Source organism: Sceloporus undulatus, chromosome 7 (assembly GCF_019175285.1).
Source record: "Sceloporus undulatus isolate JIND9_A2432 ecotype Alabama chromosome 7, SceUnd_v1.1, whole genome shotgun sequence".
NCBI classification, from domain to species: Eukaryota; Metazoa; Chordata; class Lepidosauria; order Squamata; family Phrynosomatidae; genus Sceloporus; species Sceloporus undulatus.
Window position 1 is genome coordinate 31516916 of NC_056528.1, and position 23496 is coordinate 31540411.

Consider the following 23496-nt stretch of genomic DNA (forward strand, 5'->3'; position numbering starts at 1 on the left):
CTCCCAAAAGCCCCAGCCAACTTGGTCAACAGGCAGGAATTCTGGAAGTCCAAAACATCTGGATGGACCAAAGTTCACTATTGCCACCTTCTGAGTCTGAGAAAGTGTGACTTATGCAAGGTATACATAAAGAAGCTATCTATATCATCTATTGTATTTATCATATATATATATATATACACACACACACACACCATAGATACACACATACACTTATATACCATATAACACACACATACACAATACTAGACACACCATATACATACATACATATATACATACATTCATATATATACGCACACACTCTCTTATATAACATACATACACACACGAAACATTTCCCTTTGGTGAGCAGTGAAAATCCCCAGAGAAAATGGTTATCTCTGTTTGGTTTTTGGAAGCTCCGCTGTTTATTCTCCTTCCGGATATTTCATCCTGCTGGGCCAAAGCAGCAGTGAGGAATGTGAGTCCCTCCAGATGTTGGACTACAACTCCCATCTGCCCAAGCCAGCACAACCTGTCATGGGGGATGATGGGAGTTGCAGTCCCCCAGCACCTGGAGGTCCCCTTGTTCCTCCTTTGCAGCCCTGATAAGCACAGGGTCTGCTGTGTTAACAACAACAAACCGCAGTTGTTGCATAATCCCAGAGGAATGCGGGAGCACAACCCAAACCGTGCTTCCTCTTCTATTTTATTTTTTAGCCTTTTCCCTCCCTGCAGATAGAGACAATTAAATGCAGCAAGTCATTTCAGATGTTGGCTTCATGAAGGAAGCATTGTTTGGGAGCACTGGGTCTCCCGGGTACAAAGAAATGGCTATGAAGAGAGAGACAGAGGCAGGGTCATGACTGGCCTCTTCTTTCGGATCCTGTTACAGTCTTATCTCTGGTCTTAATCTGCACTGTGGAAACAGTTCAGTTTGACACCACTTTAACTGCCATGGGCTCAATGCTGTGCAGTTCTGGGATTGGTTCCCTTTTCATGAAGTTTGTTTTGCTAATTCTTTACAAAAGGGGGGGTTTCATTGCCGTTGGTTCAATATTGCCCCCTTGTGTTATGTTTTGATAATACTTCTTGTTTTGTTGTGTGCCTTCAAAGTCATTTCCGATTTATGGTGACCCTGATATGAATCTGGTATGGGCTTTTCTTGGCTAGTTTCTTCAGAGGGAGGTTTGCCATTCTCTGAGGCTGAGAGAATGTGACTTTACCAAGGTTTCCGTGGCTGAGCCAGGATTCGAACCCTGGTCTCCAGAGTCATAATCCAGCACTCAAGCCACTGTCATGGGGTTTCCATGAATCAACAGGCAACTTGAAGACACACACAGAGTAGCCAACCAGTTGTACACACACCAGTTTTACACACATGCGTACACACACAACTTTAGACCTGCCTTCTCCAACATGGTACAAGGCTGGCCAAGCTCACTGGGGATAGTAGGAGTTGTAGTCCAAAGCATCTGGAAGGCTTTGGGTTTGGAAAACCTCCTTTTCACAAAGAATAGACCCATTGCAGTGGGTTGGGTTAGATGACCCTTAGGGTTCCCTTCTAGTTTCCACAATCCTATTGCTTCTGTGCCCATATCGCCCTATATGTCTGAGCAAGACTGGTGCATCATTTCTCCTTATAGCACAGACTACATCTCTTAGCACTGGAACCATTTGGCATCCCCAGTTGCAACTGTCATTCCCAGTTTGCCCCGGTGCAATGGGATTGCAGAGTTGCTGGTTTGTCTTCTTTGGGTCTCAGACTGGAGTCAGGTAGCTGCCAGACTGTGTGCCAGCAGAATCTCTCTCCTCCTCTGAATATGATAGATAGATAGATAGATAGATAGATAGATAGATAGATAGATACGCATGTGCCAAAGTTCCCATTTTGGATACGCTTTAGTTGTTGGTTCAGCTGAGCATTTAATTTCCTTTGCCAGGAAGGAGGAGGTTGTGCTCTGTCTCTCTCAGCCTCCCTACCTGTCTGCACTGACATGATCCATCTGCTAGGTCTAAAAGCAATTGCAGCTGCCAGGAACTGGAAAAGGGGAAATGTTTAATGCCAGGAACAGCTGGGCAGACTGCGGATGAAATTAATGGGCAAAGGGGATCTTGCAGCAGCACCTTTGAGACCAACCGAAAGAAAGAAGTTGGGAGTGTGAGCTGTCCTAGATTTGAACCCACTTCCTCAGATGCATCTTATAGGTAGGTTTGAGTCTAGGAAAACTCATGCTCCCAATTTCTTTCTTTCTTAGCTTCAAAGGTGCTGCAAGATCCCTTTGCAGAGTAATTTTCCAGACTAAGAAAGCTATGTCTTTGAATCCTATCCAGAGAGAGCTGCTGTGGGTTAGTATGGAAAGTGTTAATTGACCCACTCCAGAGTTTTGGCATCCCCAGATTTTTTGGGTTGGGAGCAGTCTCCAAAAATATTAAAACACCCTTTGTAGGATGTATAATGTTGTTGAGAGGCAGCATGATGTAGTGGTTTGAGCATTGGACTACGACTCTGGAGACCAGGGTTTGAGTCAGTGCTCAGCCATGGAAACCCAATGGCTGACATTGGGCAAGTCACACTCTCTCAGCCTCAGGAAGGCAAAGGCAAACTCCCTCAGAACACATCTTGCCAAGAAAACACTGTGATATGGTTGCCATATGTCAGAAAGACTTGAAGGTGCATGGCAACAGCAATGATGTTGTTGGGAAGGGGTGCATGCCAAAACAACAATTTGCAGGCGGTGGCTTTTGCAAGGCACCTGTCTCTGTGAAATCCCCCCAGGTTTTTGAATTCACAGAGGAGAGAAGGGGGCTGGTTTTGCACAGCAGTTGTTCTGCCATATGCTTCAGATGTTTGTGACTCTGTCGGATGGGATGCTTAGCTTGTTGACTTAATGATGTATCAGAGGCAAGCTTTTCATCTGCCTCTTTTCCAACAAATGTTCAAAGGCGTTCTCTCCGTTCGTTCCCCCTCCTTTCCCCATCAAACGTTGCCGGCAGCTGCCTTGTGATAAGCAGGTGTCAAAAGCAACAACACATGCCACACAGTTAGCATATGCTGACTTGCATTCCCTCTACACAATCTTGGCAAATGGTATTTGTTAAATGATTGATTTTTATTTTTTGGAAGGCACCCCATCTCTAAATTAGTAACTCCAAATGCCACAGGACTTTGGAAACCCAGCACATAGGAGGGAGGTGCCATTTTCATTTAATCCATCAAGAGCACTTGTTTTGCATGTTGAGAGTCTCCACATCTTCAAATACGCTTTCCTGACACACTTCTAAAAGGCCATAGATGATCAACTGATCACTATATATATATATATATATATATATATATATATATAAGCTGTTTCCCCTTTGAAAGCCCAATGGAGCACTTAAATGCAATTGGGAGCACCTTGGATAGCACCTTAAAAGTCTGCAATAAAATCTGATTCATGCATGGTTCCATCTTCAAAAAGCCTAAATATCTCATACATTATTACTGGGATCCTAGTGGACAAAATAATTGTTGTTGTGTTGTTTTGCATTCGAGCAGTTTTCAACTTTTGGTGACCCTGAGGCAAACTTATCATGGGGGTTTCTAAGCAAGTATCTACTTACATAATTTATATCCTTTATTTCCCTTCCCCTTCCCCTAAAACTGGGACCGGAGGCGTCTTAGAAAATCCAAACAGGTACAGATAAAACAAATGCAGATTAAAAAGAAACCCATCAAGCCATAGTTGGGATTTGTAGTTTGAAGTACTGTATTGGAAATCCTCTGCCAGACGGCTCCAAACTATAAATCCCCCGTAGCATGGCATTTAAAGTGGTGTCAAGTTGTTATAGTTGTAGTAGTAGTAATAATAATAATAATAATAATAATAATAATAATAATAATAATATATTTGTGTGGTTAAGTTAAGTATGAGACCTAAGGAAAGAGAGCGGGTAGGTTTTTAAATGGAGACGTTCATGATGGATATTGATTCTACTTGCTCTGAGTTGGAGCCTAATCAGATAGAGCAAAGAGTGCATTTAAGTGTCTTTTGCTCCAGGATTGCTTTTATTAAATGAGAATTGCATCTCTCTCGGTTTGGCATCAGCTCTTGGTTCCCCAACCCTTCCATTTCTGGAGGCTGAGATGCAATTCTTAAATGCACAGGGGCAATTGTATTTGCATTTTTTGCTGCTGTGGAGATATCTCCAACCAAGACAAGGAAAATGTGCATCAGTCTGATCTGGTTAAATGGTGGCGGCCAGCTTGGATATTGTACTCTGGGTGTGGATGCAGATATCTATGTGATGCTGAACACTGTCCACGGGTGTTGCAAAGTGGGATCACAAACTGAACCTGTACACCCCAAAATCCACAAAACAGTGATGGCTTTATTGGGCCAGACAACATTGGGCCTCTCCAGAGACATCCTGGATCTCCAAACGAAGCATCTTTTTGTGTTGCTGATGTTTATTGGTGCAAATATCTTTGACAGGATTATACTTCAGTGTTTCAAACACTGGATATTAAAAGTGAAGAAGATGAACCTGTGCAGGTTCATTTCAGTATTGCATCTTCATTGACTTCTGCAATTGGTTCTGTTTCCTCACACTTCTTTTTCTCCTCTGCTTCTGTCTTCCTTTCCTCCTCAGGGATAGGTTTCAGGTAGTCATAGCTTTTCTTTCCATAGCTCTGGTGCCGCAACAAACTACAGATGGAGCCATGGCAGTTAAACCAGTGTCAAACTGTATTAATTCTGCAGTGTAGATGCAACTTCTGTCTTTGCTTCAAACACAACCTACATTAGTCATTTGTATAGATATTTGGATAGGAAAGGGAAAAGCAGCCAACAACTCGCCACTTTGCAAAAAGTCCTTTTGCTTGGTTTTGCTCTGATCCACTGGTTCCCAAACTTTGGTCCTCCAGGTGTTTTGGCCCTGATTTAAATAGGGATTTATCTTTTGCAGCAGGGGCTTGGTTATGCTTTAAATGGGACCGACTTCATAGGCAAGGATTGGGTTGGCATTCTTTTTAAAGAAAGGAAGAACTCAAAGGGAAAAGTACGGTTTCCAAAGCAAAGAATAACTTGCTCCTCCTGCGCGGTCTGCGCTGCCCACCTTCCCGCAGCCAGCAAATACCAGAGGTTGAATGGATTTTCCTCCCTGCCGGTTCTGCAGATGTTATTGTATTTTAAAAACCCCATAGAAGTGAGGTCACTTTCCCTAAATAAACCAAAGATGGGGAATCTATAAATAAAGGTCGCCAGACATCAAGTCTTTTTGGAACGTAATGGTTATTTTGGCCTCGCTGGAGTCTGAGGCACACCCAAGATGGGGATAATGCAAAAACAACACAGCCACCCAAATCCTTTTCCTGTAAAGTCAGTAGCTGTTTACTCTGGGTTCCCATATCGGCAGCGGAGGAGTCTGGAGCTGAAGGCTCTGAAGAATGCCAGCAGCTTTGGGGCTGAGATTATTCAAGGGGACCAGTTAAACATTAGCTGTCTCTGCATCTTTCCATGCCAGGTAACTCCACTCTTTTCTTTCCTAGACCTTCATTTCGATCTCTCTTTTCTCTCCCTTTATCTCAAGCGGAAGTGGGACTTGCAACCAGGCCATTATTTAGGAATTGTTTTCATTTTAAAAAAGGAATTCCAAAGTGGGTTGTAAGCACTTTTCCTGTGAGTCACCAACATGTGCAAGGGTGAAACTACAATGCGTTGTCAAAGAGTCTGGCTGCATTAAACCCAAAGACTGGCTAGTTCAGTATTTTCTTTCTGTAGGGTCTTTCAGGTCTCTTGTTGACTGATGGCAACCCCATGAATTACATTGGGGTTTCTTAGGTTTTCTTAGGCAAGGAATACACAGAGATTGTTGTTGTTGCTGTATGCTTTCAAGTCATTTCCAACTTATGGCAACCCTAAAGTGAATCTATCCTAGGTTTTTCTTGGCAAGATCTGTTCATTGCCTTCCCTTGAGTCTGAGAGTGTGACTTAACCAAGGTCACCCAGTGGGTTTCTATGGCCGAATCGGGATTTGAACCCTGGTCTCCAGAGTCATAGTCCAGTGATGGTGAACCTTTTAGAGATTTGAGTGCCCAAACAACAACCCAAAACCCACTTATTTATTGCAAAGTGCTGCTTCCCTCTGGCTTTCTAGTGACAAACTCTGGTGAACTCTGTCTTGGGATGATGGTGCGCGTGCCCACAGAGAGGGCTCTGAGTGCCACCTCTGGCACACGTGCCATAGGTTCGCCACCACTGTCATAGTCCAACACTCAAACCACTACACCACTCTGGTTACTTTCTCCGAAGCATAGCCTACAGCACCTGGCTTTAATACCCTAAAGCTGAGGTTCCCAAACTTTGGTTCTCCAAATGTTTTGGACTTCAGCTCCCAGAATTCCTGTTGGCTAAGTCAGCTGGGACTTCTGGGACTTGAAATCCAAAACACCTGGAGGACCAAAGTTTGGGAACCACTACTCTAAAGGCACCAGATCCTGTCTGATTTTGGAAGCTAAGCAGGCTCAGCCCTGGTTGGTACTTAACATACCAAAGAATACCAGCCACTGTAGGCTCTGTTTCAGGAACTGGCAAAACCACCTCTGGGTATTCCTTGCCTAAGAAGACCCTACAAAATCTATGAGGTCGCCATGACAGGCGACTTGAAGACACAGACACACACACATATTGGCAATGCAGAAGCCTCTAGGAAGCTAGGAAAACATTATTAGCTTTTCCTCTTGAGATCAGTGGGTCCTCAGCATCTGTTAATGCAAGGTTCACTGAATGCAGCCAGAACAGAGGGGTTTGGTTTCAATCCTGGGGGGAAAGGAGGAACTGGATCTTGCAGGCAGATCTCAAACAAAGGCAAGGATTATGGTTGGATGGCCTCCATTTAGTACATTGTTTTCATTTGGGGGGGTGCAACCGTGCAATAATTCTATGTTGCTTCTTTCCAAGCTCTTTCCCCAACCTTTGGGGCCAGTCTCTCCATTTGGAGGGAGATTTTCCTGCAATTAACCCTCCCTTCGATTTCTTCTGAGCTACCCGTAGGGATAGGGAAGAAATAGGTTCTGAGTACACAGAAGCCTATTTCCCTCCTTTTAATCTTTTTATTGAAAAGGAAAAAAAGAAAAAGTAATTATTAACTTAAACAATTTGTTTTTTTACTTGCATGCTTAAATTCACTGCATGCATCTGAGGAAGTAGACTATTATGGCTTCTGCATCTGCATTGCAGAAATATTCCAGTTTGACACTGCTTTAACTGCTATGGCTCAATGATATGGAATTCTGGGATATGTAGTTTGTTGCGGCACCACAGGAAAGGCTTAGTATTTCACAAAACTACTGTCTGCATAATTCCACAACATGGAGCCATAGCAGGTAAAGTGCTGTCAACCTGGATTATTTCTCCAGTGTGGATGCAGCCCATGTCTACGAACCTCTCAAAGATGTTGCAAAACCCCTTTGCATGCCGATGCTCCCGACAAACACGGCGATGTCCTTGCATTCTGTACTTATGAGTCTACTGAGTTTGTTATGGTCCAAAAGATGTTACTATGCCATTCACATTGGAGAGGTTTAACTTTTATTTGCCTCCTTTGTTTTGTTGCATTCTTGAGATTCTGTTTTGAAAAGGCACATACTCCGGCAAATAAGTGGCAGCTCTGTTGCTCAGGCAGGCGGCCTCTTGCCTGCTTTTGCAAAGGTAAACACTTGAACACAGCCACCTTGCTGGCCTGTTATGGAACCATGCTTCCGGTCATGCGGTTTCCCAACTTTTCCTCCTGCAAAGTTGCACAACTACCCCCCTTGCGGCAACCGTCCTGACTCATCCAGAGACAATAGCCACCATCCTTGGAGGTGATCCGCTTCTCTTCCTGAGACGGTTATCGTCATTTGCTTTTCTGCTTAGCAAGGTAATACTGGTTCCTGCCATCCCACTCATTCCCTTCCAGATCCTTGCGGAGATGTGAAACCTCTGACTCTTCACCTACATATTTGCCAATCTGGTGCTGGGAAGCGGTATACTCTCATCCCTCCATATTTGCGGCTTTGATATTTGCGGATTTTATTATTCACAGCTTTGATTAATATGTTCTCTCTAGGAATATCTAGGTCCTCCAGTGCAACTCTGTGGTCAGCTTTAACTAAACGTTGCACTGAAAGACCTAGAGATTCCTAGAGAGAACACTCCAGTAGGCATTTGTAGCTCCACCGGCCGTTGACCACGGAGTTGCCCTGGAGGACCTCCTAGAGAGATGTCCTGTCAGGTAAAAGCATGGTGTTTTTGTTATTTGCAGTTTTTCCATATTCATAGGGGTCTTGTGCTCCTAAACCTAGCAAAGATGGAGGGACAAGTGTAAATTTTTGGCAGGGAGGGGGAGACTAATCCCACCCAAAGGAAAGCTTGCGACATGTATTTTTTTGCATTTGGTTGGCCCAATAAATGTCCTTTTTCTCTAGTAGATGTCTTCTCAGATGACATTTTCAACAAATTATGGACAAGGCAGATAAGTGAGGGCAGCGACTTCTACAATTTGCATGCAAAGATACCAGTGATCTAACCTCTGTTTTTGTTCTTTCCTCTGCATACAAATGGATAGATTCTGTCAAGTTCAATTTTGCTCAGTTTCTTATTTTTCACATGTTAAGTTCATTCGCTCATCCAAGAGTTAGAATTGGATGTTTTAGGCTATATTTCAGAGGAAGGAACTGGTAGATCCATGCTTATACAGGTCTTGTATAGATTCAAGTAACACAAACTTGGCACATGGATATTGCAATCTAAATTAATTTCTTCCCCATCCCTCTCTCATTTTCCCCCTGTTGTGAGTATTTGCTGCTGTTGTTCTTGTTGTTGTTATTTTTCCAAGTCTGGGATTCAAGATGGCTTGCAACAGTTAAAAAGCTACAGTCATAGTTCTATTTATTGCTGAAACAATGGAGGAGAAGTGCCAACAACCTTAAAAACCCTATAATACAATGTTTAAGACTGTGCTTTCTCTTCTCTCTCTGGGTTTGGTCTGGTCTTACTGACACAGAAATACAGAATTGTAGGCAAAACGCACAATCCGAGCACAGTGCAGACAAATGTCTCTCTCGGAGCCTCTAATAAGCTCTTTCTACCCATTCATTTCCTGATGCTGACAAGCCGAACAAAGAGGGAGGCATGTTTTAAATTTAGCTCTGAGTCCCTGGCTTTACTGTGTCTCAGAACTCTGGCTGAGCCTACGGAGGAGAGCTAAAGACAAGAAAATTCCTCATAATGAAAGCCAAATATACATCCCCTGCCAGCTTGCCAGGCGGGCACTTTATGGGCCGCTGTCTCTTCTGCCGTTGCCTTGAGCAGAAGAGCAAATGCATCTCTTTTGCAAAAAAGATGGAAACTCATCCCAACCTAGAGATGGGCAAAAGTGCAGCCCTGAAGCTGGATGTACCCACTGACCCCAAATACAGACTTCTCTTCTTTGGGGCTGTGTCCATACTGCAGAAATAATCCAGTTTCATACCATTTGAACTGCCGTGGCTTAATGCTCTGGAATCCTAGGATTGCTGTGGCACCAGAGCTTTCTGTTAGAGAAGGCTAAATGTTTCACAGAAGAATGAAGAAAGTGGTGTCAAGCTGGATTATTTCTGCAGTGCAGATTCAGCCTTGGAAAGCCTTGGTTAGTGGCTGTTTGTTGTTGAAATTTGTTGCCGCTCCCACGGCACGCAAAGCCTCTGTGGCACACAAAGCCATTTCTGAGGGCGCACAGAGAGATGAGAGGGCAGGGGAAGAGTAGGAGCAGCTGTGTGACTATTCCTACTCTTTCCCTACCCTCCCAGGCCTTCAGAAGTCCTGCCCCTGGAAGTCCCAGCTCCTCACACCAGGTAACACCCGGTGAAGGAACGCATTTGAGTTTGGGCACTCGGTCTCTAAAAGGTTCGCCATCACTGCCCTAGAGCAATGGTTCCCAAACTCTCATCTTCCAGATGTTTTGGACTTAAGCTCCCAGCATCCCTGACCATTAACCAAGTTGGCTGAGGCTTCTGGGAAAGTGAAGTCCAAAACTCCTGAAGAGTTTGGGAATCACAGCCCTAGAGCATTGCAGTCCTCTTGGCTTAGGGGTTCTTCAGACTACCCTAAGGGGCAGCCTGCAGGCGCCTCCATTTTTGCTGGATCGTGGCTGTGGCAATCACATGCCGTAGCCCCAATCCGGCATTTCCAGGGCGCAAAAAGGATCTGCAAAAAGTGGCTCCTTTTTGTGCCCTGGAAAGGGCACAATAGCTGCGTTGTCACAGCTATACGTCACTCCTCCAGCACAGTGTCATGCGAACGCAGCGCTGGAGGAATGCCATGATGCTGTGTGGCACAGTGCATGATGTCATGGCACCTGGGGGCGGAGCAAGGACATGCGTCATGGGGACACAATACCCCAACTCCACCCCCAAGCCATCCTTAATGGCCAATCTGAAGAGCCCCTTAGTTACCCTTTAGTAGAGGTACCAGTAGCATCCCCATTCGCAGGGGTGGTAGCTGCCAAGGAGGAGGATTGGTGCAGAGCTGTGGGTGGGGAAGGTTGTACTCCGCTGTCATTCCCAAACTCTGTAGTACTTCTGCAGAAGGAGTTGGGTGTCTCCAGGTGGAGAGAGTGAGTAAGTTGGTTTACAAGTCATACAAAGAAACTAAGCTTGCCCAGCCATGCTCCGGAAAGTGGAGAAGGTGTGTCTCAGTGAAACTTAGCCTCTTCTTGCTTTCTCCCCTTGTCTGGAGAAAATAATGTGGGAAGTAAGTAGCAAGCATCTTCCTGATGTAATTTCCTGTGTGTCATTCTCTCTTGGCATTACTTGTGCAGGTAGCTATTGGTGGCAGGTTTTGGAAGCTGTTTCCTGGCCATTTGCAAAGTCTGATGCGTTATATCCAAATAGGGTTTTTGTTGTTGTTTCTAGTTTGCAATTTGCAGCACATCCTGATCTTGGCGTTTCCGCTTCTGAGCCCTTCCAGAGCTCCAAGCCAGATTGCTACTGATCCGACAGTATCGAGGAAGGGCTGCGGCATTCCTTCATCTTTGCATCATAGAAACCTGAACCCCAGTGTAGTAAGCTACTTGCTGGTGCTTGGATCCCAGGTACTCTGAGTAATTATTTCTTTATCTAGAGAAGGGCCAATTTAGGCATTGTGGAGTTGGAGGCTATATTAAGCAGAGGATTTCAGGAAACTGGGCTACTCTATTGCACTACAAAGAACAAAAACATCTTTGGGCACATTAAACTTTTATTTGACACTGGTACCAGCTCATGATGTTGGCAATTTTGCTTATGATTTTAGTGAAGCCACGGTTTGACCGGTGGCACTTAACGTTTGTTTTGCACCAAATTTGATGCCAAATTGACCCCAAATGACAATTTATCATATGAGACTGAAGTAAAAGGCAAACCTTTCTGAAGATGCTCAGGATTTCAGGGTCATTTGTGAAAGCTTGGGAGAAATCAGTTCACAGGTGTTTGTTCTAGAACAAAATATGCAGAAATCTGAAATGCTTTTTTGGAAGGTGATTCAGGTCCAAAATCCTCCTGCAGCCTTCATTTTGGTCCCATTTGGTGACTCTGTAGTGAAGCTCATGGATTTTATAACATGATAAGCAGATGCATGTTATAGAGTGCTGTAAAGTTTGCACAGCGCTTTACATAGTAAGGGTCAAATGGATGGGAATCAAGCGGCTCTACAGATATTGGACTGGACTGCAATTCCCAGCATTTCCCACTATTAGCTCTACTGGAAATTACAGCCCCCCCAAAAATCTGATGGAAGCCTTGGGTTGTGAAATCAATGGGGAATGAAAGGGTTAAACACCCTTCCCATTGCTGTCATAAAAACGGAAGCCTTGTGATTGTATTCAACGGAGGGGGCAATGGATCCGGTGACTGGATGATGGAACTCCTTCACGGGTGATTTGCTCATTGAGAGGGAAAAGTTGCAGCCTACCCAGAGATATTTTTATCTACAGGAAAACTCGCATGCTTGCATGGGACTCTTAGTAATGTCTGAAAAGGCACATGGTTCTTCCGCACACAGACCTATAGAGAACGGGGTCCTTTTTGGAGAGGATGGCTTGTCTGTAATGTGCAACTGTTGAGTAAAGTAGTCAGAAAGCGAGGTGTCAAAAGAAGTGTGTCCTGGCTTTTTGGGTGTCTGGGTGATTGTCTACTATATGGAAGGAAGTGTTTAGGAAATCCCCATTGTGCTGGCTGTGTAAGGAAGTTTGTGTTTGTGTAAGGATTGATACCCATGCCTTCACAGCCCTCCTCCAAAAGAGCCTTGGCATATATCTCCCTCTTGGAAAAATAGCTTCCAGAAACCAAATTTCTAGGTCATGGCTAAGAAATACCAGTCAGGAGGTGACTCACTTTCCTCCTTGATGGAGGGATATTAATTTTTTATTCTTCTTCTTCCTTGCAAGAAAAAAGAAAGTGCAGCCAGAAAGTGTCTCAATGCCAGATCTCTTTTGTCAATTGTGATACTTTTAAACAATGCAAAGGCTTCTCTCTCCCAAGATGCGCGTGTTTAATATTGGCAAGACAAAAGGAGACCAGCCTCTTTTCCAGAGCACAAGAATAATGTATTTTAAGCATTTTTATCTTTTTAAAGTGCAGTCGCCCTTCCTAATGCGCGGATCTCAGATCTGCACCCTTGAATATACGCTGAGGGGCGACCTCCACTGTTTGCAGTGATGCATGCACATTTGCCATGCACTCGGTGGTGCGCTGCATTCAAGCCAGTGGGGCTTGAATAAGAGCAAGCCTCCATTTTTGTGCGCCAGAACAGATTCCCCGTGAAAACGGAGGGCCAACTGTTTTTGATATTTTAGCATTGAACTTCTTTTAATTAATATTTATTTATTTATTTATTTATATCCTGCACCTCCAAATGATCGAAGCGGTTTACAATAAAATACGACATCAATACAATATTATATAAAACATTACCACCCTACCCCTCCCTAACCCTCCCATCAATAATAATAAAATGCAATTAAACGATCAATGATTAAAACAACCATTCATAAATTAAATAATTAAATAATTAACAGTTACTAACAATAACTGGAGCAGAGGCAAGTTCATCAATCATCAACAATCAGTCACAGATTATTAGGGTACTGATCCTACGGTTAATGATTGTGGTCATTTAAATCCTATTTTAACATATTGTTTTTGTACGTTTCTAACTGTATGGCGTTTTTTAATGTTGTAAGCCACCCTGAGTCCAAGTCTTTGGAGAAGGGCAGGATATAAATAAATATAACAATCATCATCAAAGGCCGACGCATGAAAGAAAACATCTTGGTGCATTGTTTAGAAATCATTTTAAGCCATATATTGGATGTATTGAGTTTATTTCTTGGTCCAGTCTTTCAGAGCAATGCATGCAGAGGTGCTAAGCTGCCTCCTCATTATAGCTGAACACTTCTGTTTTAATGCACACGTCAAGCGTCAGTGTGCAAAGCCGACATCGCCACACCCCTGGAACTGGGATCCATCTGCGTCAGGCAGCGGAGTGCTTTTTTCTGGCGGAGTTTTGCTGTGTAATGCAAGTTTCTAGACGAAGTGTATAGGGGGGGCGGCTTTAAATGGCTGGGCCTCCGTCGTCTTCTATCGGCGCGCCGCCATCCCTTTCGCTGGCAGGAAATGTTATGACTTGCTTGCTTTAGGATTACAATTGTCGCAGGAATGCTAGGCTTCCAGATTTAACTTTCTGGGCGTGGGAGCAAAAGAAGTTCCACATCGTGGCCAGGACAGGCGAGCAAACAGGTCTACTCTCTCCTGAAATCCAGACAGGAAAAGGTAAGGAGGCCCAAAGGGGTCCAAAATTGAGAATTTGGGTACGTTTTGGTGCAGGGAACTCCCCTGGATGCAGTTTGCGTGGCTTCCTCTTCTTATATTTAACCCATCGTCCTCTTCGGTTTTGTTTGCCGGTGTGTGTGAGATTGACTGGTTTAATGAAGAATGCAAGGGATGTGGATTTATGGACACAAAGTGGGGGGAATCCAAGGGGCTAAAGTGGATTCAGACTGGGTTATTTTTGCAGTGTGGATGCAGCCTAACAGACTGTCATGGACCATCCTAAAGAGAAAAGCAAAGGCATATGATGGTCCATGACAGTCTGTTAGGCTGCATCTACATTGTAAAAATAATCTAGTTTGAATCCACTTTAACTGCCGTGGCTCAGTGCTATGGATTTATGGCAGTTTTGTGAGACATTTAGCCTTCACTGTCTAAGAGAGCTCTGCGCCACAATGAATTACAATTCCCAGGAGTCCACAGTATTGAGCCATGACAGTTAAAGTGGTGTCAGACTGGATTATTTCTGCACTGTGGGGTACAGCCTTGGATCCAAAACACGCTGCAGAAATAACCCAGCTTCAGACCCACTTTAACTGCCCTGGCTCAATGCTGGGGATTTTGGGGACTGTAGTTTTGTAAGACATTGAGCCTTCTCTATCAAATAGAGTGCTGTGCCACAACAAACTATAATTCCCAAGATTCCATGTGACAAAGTGGTGTCAAACTGGATTATTTCTATAGTGTGAGTACTGTGCTTCTTTATTGTAGGTGGGGTGGGTTTGTGAGATATTGTGTTTTATTGTACTTTAACATTCTTTTAATGTTGTTAGCTGCCTCGATCTAATTGGAGAGGTGGGGTATAAATAAATAAATATTATTATTATTATTATTATTATTATTATTATTATTATTACACCTTTTGTTGAACTAATAGGTCTGCAGTTGGGATTTGTTTCCCATTAAAAGCAATTTAAGTTCACCAGTTGTCTGACAGCAGTCCTGATGTTCCCCCACCCATAAAAGTATTATTTTTAGAGGGTCTTGTATAAGAAGACTAAGGCCCTGTACAGACTGGTGAAAAGCGCCTGCGCATCCGCACACTCGAAGCCCTACCGCTGTCGGCAGGGCATCATTGTGGCACATGCCAATCTACACGGTGTGTGCCATGATGTTGCACCTCCAGCACAGCACCCAAATGGCGCCGCACAGAAGGGGCATCATCGTGGCACGCTGCCACATCTATAATGCCCCTCCCAGGGTGCAAGAAGACACCGCTTTTTGTGGATTCTTTAGCTCCCTCTGGTGTACGGTTGCCGCGGCCTCCATCCGGCGCAAAAAGGAGCGGCATCCTGCCGCCTGTACGTACAGCCCCTAAGTATGTGAAGCACTGCAATATCTACCGTTGTGCAATACTTGTCCCGAGACCCACTAATAATGAATACACTTTGTGAGTCCTCCAGAGCTGCTTCCACTTTTTGCATAACCAAGACTGTGCATAAGGAGGAGGATAGGCTTAGGAGGCTTCCAAATATCTCGGAAAGACTATCCAGGAATGCTTTTGGGGCAGCATTGGCGCGCATGAGCGAGTGCGCGTCCGGAGGGGTGGGGTGCTAAATCAATATTTTGCAGAGCTACAGTGTGACTTATGGGTAGCATTGGCTGTCCTAGACATTTGGAAGCAGGAGTGAAGCAATGCGGTGCCAAGAGACAGGAATGCTGAAAGCATTATTATTATTATTTTGGCTGTTTTCGTTCTGATAGTAATAGGATGCACATTCTGGAAAACAAAAATGCAAAGTCAGAGCTTGGAGGTGGAGGCGGGGGAAGAAAGTCCATAAGGACTACAGCTTCCCAAATCCAGCTGTTGGCATGGTCACTAGGAACTCTGGGAGTTGTAGTCCTCCAAAGGTCTCCTCTGCAAATGGGACATGGGCAATTTCTGTCAATCTTCCCTTTTAGTTCACAGTGAAAAAGGGGAAAGAGGAGAGAACCTTAAGTTGCCAAAAATCATATGAATCAAAAAGACACATGATTTCACCAATTGGAAAGAAAATGAATGAAAGTATTTATTCTTGCATAAAAGGATAAGCAAATATCTATGTTGCTAGTCTTCCATGCAGCATGTCCTATTTGTTACTTCCAGAATGTAACCATCACTTTGGAGATTTGGGACTACAGTATTTCAAAGGTTTGCCTTTTTAAAAAAATAGTTTGACCAAAAAGCAACATATTTGCAACACATTACTCCTAAACTAATGCACAGCATCAACTCATTAAACTCATCCCTTCCAAGTAGCAACTAACACCAATATTTGGGGATTTTTTATTTTTATTTTGGAAAGGATAACATTCCTATCTCTGTTACTCCCCACGAGAGGAGAAAGCTTAGCAAGCAAAACCTCATTGGCATCTGCACTTAGGGTGGAAAAATGAAATGCACAGATATAGGATTATGGGGGACACCTGGCTGAATGAGACTTTTACATTTGAAAGGGATCTGGGAGTCCAAGTAGACCACAAGTTGGACATGTGTCAACAGTGCGATGCGGCAGCTAACAAGGCCAATGTGATTTTAGGCTGCATCAGTAAAAGTATAGTATCTAGATCAAGGGAAGTAATAGTGCCACTCTATTCTGCTTTGGTCAGGCCCCACCTGGAATATTGTGTCCAGTTCTGGGTCCCATAATTCAAAAAGGACGTTGAGAAACTAGCGTGTCCAAAGGAGAGCAACTAAAATGGTGAAGGGTCTGGACTGGAAACAATGCCCTATGAGGAACGACTTAGGGAGTTGGGGATGTTTAGCCTGGAGAAGAGAAGGTTAAGAGGTGATATGATAGCCCTGTTTAAATACTTGAAAGGGTGTCATATTGAGGAGGGAGCAAGCTTGTTTTCTGCTGCTCCAGAGACTAGAACACCTAACAATGGATGCAAGCTCCAGGAAAAGAGATTCCAGCTCAACATTAGGAGGAACTTCCTGGCAGTAAGGGCTGTCTGACAGTGCAACACACTCCTTCCTCAGAGTAAAGTGGAATCTCCCTCCTTGGAGTTCTTCAAACAGAGGCTGGATGGCTATCTGTCAGGGATGCTTTGATTGAGAGTTCCTGCATGGCAGGGGGTTGGACAGGATGGCCCTTGCGGTCTCTTCCAACTCTATTATTCTATGATTCTATCTTTGGAAAGGGATGCAGTTTGTTCTTCCACTTAATTCTGCTGCATATGAGTCATTTTGTTGCATTCTTAATTCTTGGTTTTCTGCCCTTTTAAGACGGGACGGTTTCAAATACGAACTTTCCAGAGAGAAAGCAGCATGCAGATTTTTGGAAGAAGCATTGTCCTTCTGGGTATTAGCAAGCTTGCAAGTTTGCTGGACAGACAGCGTGGGTGTGTTTCCTTTTTCATGGTAGAGAAATAAATGTCTTTGCTGGCAATTCAGGAATTCTCTCTTCCCCCAGAAGCCCCAGAGAATGTATTGTTGGGATATTTCTGCCTTCTTCCTAATTTTTTGCCGTCTAAAGCCTGCCTCTGTTTGACTTGGAGAGCTGGGATGATGATCTTACTGGAAAAATATATATCTATATATGTTTTTGAGTAGCAATATAAAACAGCCCATTCCAGTAAAAGGTGTGCTAGAAGAGGAACGTGGAGGAAATAATAAGAGCTACCAGCTTTTCAGGTACCGGAATGTGGAAAGGTTTGCTTTTTATAGCTTGGAGGGACTTTTTGCTAGCAATGAAGCTTCCAAAACTGTTTGCTGTAAAAATGTCTTCAGCCTACTAATGGGTTTCTTTTTCTCTCTTTTTTTATTGTTAATCTGTCCTTGCTGTTGTTAAAAACAGTTTAAAAGATAAGAGAGCTTAACCTTTCTGAACCTGGATTCTTCCAGCTTGGAGTCATGTGGAATGGTTGCTGTGTTGGCCATTTAGCAAATCGAAGCAAAAATCCACCAGTGATAACTTTATTGGACAACCGAAATGCACAATATACTTGTTGCAAGCTTTCAGCCAACCGAAATGCACAATATTGGCCGTCTGAAATGCACAATATACTAGTTGCAAGCTTTTAGCCAACTGAAATGTACATCCAAAATGTATAATTGGCCAACCAATATGTACAATATACTTGTTGCAAGCTGATGGAGTTTTGTACCCAATAAACCAACAACCAGGCAGGATACAAGCTGAACCTCACTTATGTTTGGGACCAGAAGTGTTTGGGGCTGCATTTGCACTGCAGAAATAATCCAGTTTGACACCACTTTAAGTGCCATGGCTCAGTGCTGTGATATTCTGCAAGTTTTGTGAGCCTTCTCTGTCGGAGAGCTCTGGTGCCACAAGAAACTACAAATCACACAATTCCATAGGATGGAACCATGGCTGCTAAAGTGGAATCAAAGCACTATGGTTTTATATTGTATGGAAGGATGCACCAAAGAAGCACCTAGATTGTGTGAGAACATGGATGAGTGTACATAGAGTCCTTTATCCTCTGCCCCTTTGCAAAAGCCTATTGCATATTTGCAATAGGAAACTGGAGAGCTACTCACAATTGCTGCTGAAAAACAAGACAATCTTCATGGGAAATCTCCAGGGATTCTCTAGCATAAGGGCACCCAAGGCATATTTGAAAACACACTCTTTCGTCAACGTTTCATGTACGTTCTTGTCTTTATGGAGCTGGTAGGAGATATAGTGTGGTTGTCTAACAGATTGGATCTCTGCATATGAGTTTGAATGTCACCAGTCTCCTTCCTAGGCCTCATTCCCACTACCTTTTAAACTGGATTGCAAATCAGTTTGAACCTGTTCAAATGACCCTGGTTCCCACTTAAATCAAACCCATGTCTTTTTGACACTGATTATTTCCTTGTCTTTTTTGATAAACTGATTCTGCACAAGTGTGAACCAGATGCGGATCAGAATCTATTTAAATGTGCCCTTTGGCCGGCCAGTGCGGGTCCATTTTGAGCCGATTGATGCATGAATGTGAACTGCAAGTGGGTTGTTTTACAGGGACAAAATGCAGTTGGGGCGAATGTAGTAGGAACCGTGCTTCGCTGTCGAATCAATCCATCGATTCAGATTGCACACTGATTTATCTGTAAGTGTGAATGAGGCCCTAGAATATGTCAGCAAAAGTAACTTTAAGACATAGTTAGCGGAAGGATGAGAATATGTGTCAAGAATGTACTCATGTGGATGCTTGAATCTGTGGATCAAGAATCTGTGCATATGGAGGGCCGACTGGACGTTCAGCATCATTTCGCAAGCCCTAGACTAACCCTTGCTAATAAATAATGAAGAGCCACTTTGGCAGGGGTTTCATAGGCCAAAATTTAAACCAAGGCCCAGTTGACTGCCCTTTTCTCTGTATGTACTCCAGGCAGAAACCCAGAAACTGGAGTCAGGCATTCAAGAGGTGAAGCTGAGCCTCTTTCAGTCCACAACTCCTTCTGAGCAAAACCCAAAGTTGCCCTTGCCCTGATTTCTGCCAGCCTTGGTGTGGCCAGTGAGTCCGATCTTAGTCAGCCTGACCTCAATTGGGGTTGCCAACTACACCCACGGGATTGTCCTGAGACTTTGCATTTGCAGTTGACTCCCTGCCGCGCAACCTGATGGCAATCACTCCAGGAAAAGCAAGTGCTTAACTAATTTGTCCAATAAATACCTCCTCCGGTTAAATAAACAGCAACTTTTCCACCGGCTGGATCCATCCGTCAACAGTTTGATGGGCGGATTCTGTGGGAGCTGGTCCCAGGACTCAGCTCTGAGTTAATCCATTCTTTTTATGGGGTGTGTACGCTTTAGAATATAGATATTGTGCCTAGGCTGTTGGGGTTTGCCTGGCAAGGTTTGTTCATAGGGGTTTTGCCATTGCCATACTCTGAGGCTGAGAGAGAGTGACTTGCCCATGCTCACCCAGTGGGTTTACAATGCCAAGCCAGGATTCGAACCCTGGCCTCCAGAGTCATAGTCTGATACTCAAACCACTACACTATACTGTGGCGGTAGTCACCCCCAGAAGTAATTTATCCCCGTTGTAGTAAAGAGTGAATCTTGGTTGTCTAAGCAGGTCTTTTCCACATTGACAACAGGTTTGCAACTACAGTATTGTGCATCTCTCACACCCAGGGCAGATACAAAAGAGGGTTGTGTGGTTCCTCAGTCTTTTCCTGCCCTATTTGGAAGAGGTGAACTGCAACTCCTGAGGCTTTTGCATGCATTTGCTGCTTTGATGATGATGCATTTCCTCCTCCTCTCTCATATAGAAACAACAGAAGTGGTTTTATTAGCATGCCTGGCTTCCAAAAGCAAGTGCTGACCTCACCCTTTCTCTGGGCTTTAATAGAGTCGCCCAGGCATTATTAACCAGTGCATCTCTCTTTCTTTTTCTGTGTCCATCAGGCCCTGGAAATTCATAGCTTGCCATCAGCTTTGCTTCTCTATGCATTCCTGGCTCAAGGACTGAACCCCACCATTGCAATATAGACAGAGAGGTAAGAACTAGTCTAAATGCAACAATGGTTATCCCAATGGATAACCTATTCCTGTCCCTATCCCTATGGCAGTTCTTGAGGCAAGGAGAAAAGAGGTCTCCTTCCTCTTCCTCTCTTTACATCAGGGATTCCCAAACTCTGTCCTCCCAAATCTGCTGTGCATCCTCCTGCTTCCCAGGCTGTTTAATACTCACAATGATGCCCATAGGGATTAACAGATTCCTGGCAGAGGAGGTTTTGGGTGGGCACAAGCATCTAATGGAGCTAATGGGCACCCCAAAACAAAATTATGCATGCTTTGCTCATGCATGTTGCTCATATGATTCTAGTCAATATTTGGGGGCAGTTGGGTAGACTTCGCGGTTGCAAAAATGTGTGGACTTGAAGCTACTTCTGCTGCTTTGGAGGCTGTCAATTTTCCACTTCCCTGCTGAAAACCTGCCCCTCCTTTCAACCTTTTGCTGTTGTGACCCAGAAAAGGCAGCGACCAGAAAGCTCCCTGGCTGCGATCTGTTGATCCCGATGGATCCGGTGGAGCCTGTCTGGTGGAACCGTGAGAGTTCCTGTCCTTGTGTTTGCTTGCAGTTTTTCCACGCTCTCCTCCCAGTCCCTCCTTGAGGCCTGCTCTTAAGCCTGTGTTTAAACTCTGGGTGTTGCTCGGGTTTTTAGTGGAGCTGCTGTTTCCTGCCCAGGAAGACAACCTCGGCCCCTTGACTCACACACCTGCATTTGTTGGCTTGAGCTAGCTATAAACTTCACAACTCCCAGCCACTGAGCTTAATCCACTTGTCTTTCCTGACAAACAGAATATTGGGTTGCACTGTTACTTGCCCAGATTTAAAAAAACATCCCAAATGAGCTTAGATGCACAGATTTATCCAGCTCTCATGAAGCGGTAGGGCTTGAAAACTAAAAATTCTCACAATATAGCAAGTAATACCATTTACAATGTGAAGTCGAAGGCTTTCATGGCCAGCATCCATAGTTTTTCGTGGGTTTTTTGTGCTAGGTGGCCATGTTCTAGAAGAATATATTCCTGACGTTTCATCACCAGAATCTGTGGCTGGCATCTTCTCTAAATGCTGGAAACATCAGGAATAAACTCTTCTAGAACATGGGCCACATAGTCTGAAAACCCCACAAAAATCAATAGCATTTACATTTCTATACCACTAATTGGTGAACCCAGTACTTTCTAAATGGTTTACAAACCATAAGCCAATTACCCCCAACAAGTTGGGTACACATTTTACCAACCTACAAAAGGTTGGAAGGATGAGTCAACCTTGGAGCCCTGCGGGGATTGAACTCACAACCTTGTGGCTGTGCATTTAACCTTTGTGCCACTAAGGCTCCAGAATTCGACAAATCCTGACCAACTTTTGGCAGATGCCTGTGGATACTGGCTTTTTGTACCTTCCTGAGTCTGAGCTTTTAGGCCTGATTTAGCCAGTGTGGCATAGTGGTTTGAGTGTTGGATTGCAACCCTGGAGACCAGGGTTCGATTCCCAGCTTGGCTATGAAACCCAAAGTGTGACTTTGGCTGAGTCACACTCTCTCAGCCTCACAGGAAACCTCCTCTGAACAAACCCTGCCAAGAAAACCCCATGATAGCTTCACCTTAGGGTTGCCATAAATCAGAAACGACTTGAAGGCACACCACAACAGTGGGCCATGAAAGGACCCAAAGAAGATGAAGGGAGGATATTGGGAACCTTTGCATAATGGGACAGATGGTCAGTCTGTCAAGCTCAGTGTTGGCAACACAGACTGGCAGCATTCCTCCCGGGATTCAAGGAGGAAAAGGCTTTTCTTTTCACCTGCTCCCTGATCCTTTGGATGCAAGAAAGCAGTGAGCATTGAACCCAAGACCTTCTGCATGCAAACCCTGAGCTCTTGCTATGATCCCTTTTTAAATTACCTTTTTGCATTTCAAATTACTTTTCCCCGTCAGAAGGGTGGAACCTGAAGTTAATGCATTTCTGGGAAGGCGAGAAATAGAGATATTGGCTAAACATTAGCCACACAGGCCAGTCTAACAAGGGAGGCTGCAAGAGAGCGCCAGCAGCCTGATGTTTAATTCCATTTCCTCTGGCACCGAGTTAATTAATTAGCTTGTTCTTTAATTACTCAGGCTTCTTTCCCCCTTTTCTGAAATAATAAAAGGCTCCTGATTCATGAATGTCTCATTTCTCTCCTGTCACTCCTTTTGCCAGATACTCATTTTGATGCATAAAAATGGCCAACGTTACCCAGATATCCAAAGATGAGTTAGAGGAACTCAGAGAAGCTTTTGCCAAAGTCGGTAAGTAAATGGCGGCGAGGATTTTGGTGACATGAATGATGCATTTGGGCAATGGGTTGGATGTCTTCCTGGCTATATGCTAAGAGCATTTCTTGCTTTGGCCATATTGTCTCCTGTTCTCTGCCTACAAGACATTTAAGTAATGGTGGGGGAAGAAAAGTATCGATCCTGTTCCTCACCCCAATATTTGCAGGGTCTGCTTTCAGTATCCTTAGCCCATAGGGCCAGTGCCAAATAAATGTGCAAATGTCACTACCCTCAGTTTGACCGGTGCATCTGTCCAAATAATCCCAGGTTAATCATTTGTAGCTTTGAATGGAAGACAGAGGCAATAACATTTCCATGCCTTGCATCTATTGGGAAGTGGATATTTATGACCCTGTTGTGAATATGGTTGACCCTCCGTATTCACGGATTCTTTATCCGCGGATTCAAACATTCACGGCTTGAAAATATTGTTTAAACTATATAAACTCCAAAAAGCATACCTTGATTTTGCCATTTTATATAAGGGGCGCCATTTTACTATGCCATTGTACTTAATGGGACTTGAGCATCCATGGATTTTGTTATCTATGGGGGGTTCCCAAACTTTGGTCCTCCAGGTGTTTTTGACTCCGACTCCCAGAAACCCCAGCCAACTTGGCCAGCTCTCAGGAATCCTGGGAGCTGAAGTCCAAAACATCTGGAGGACCAAAATTTGGACATCACTTGATTTACACCGTAGGAATTAATGCAGTTCGATGCCACTTTAAATGCCATGGCTGCATCCTGGATTTGTAGTTTTGCAAGGTCTTTAGCCTTCTCTGCCAAAGAGTGCTATTGTCTTACAGAACTATAAATCCCAGAGTTCCATAGGATGGAGCGACAGCATTTAAAGTGGTGTCACACTGCGTTATTTCT

General features: G+C 44.1%; 1 protein-coding gene across 10 annotated transcripts in view; it reads left to right on the plus strand.

Annotated features, from left to right (window-relative positions):
• Nucleotides 1–23496, plus strand: part of PLS3 (plastin 3) — a 43638-nt gene that overhangs the window by 4495 nt on the left and 15647 nt on the right. For 2 of the 10 annotated variants that reach the window (XM_042478103.1, XM_042478104.1), the window contains exons 2-3: nt 20197–20288; nt 22505–22593. In XM_042478103.1, the coding sequence (XP_042334037.1) occupies nt 22527–22593 (67 nt within the window). In that variant the 5' untranslated portion in view covers nt 20197–20288; nt 22505–22526. Of the gene's footprint in view, nt 1–5381; nt 5491–7744; nt 7888–13526; nt 13796–20196; nt 20289–22504; nt 22594–23496 lie in introns of those variants that run through there. The other 8 variants (XM_042478112.1, XM_042478111.1, XM_042478105.1 and 5 more) reach the window with 7 other exon arrangements.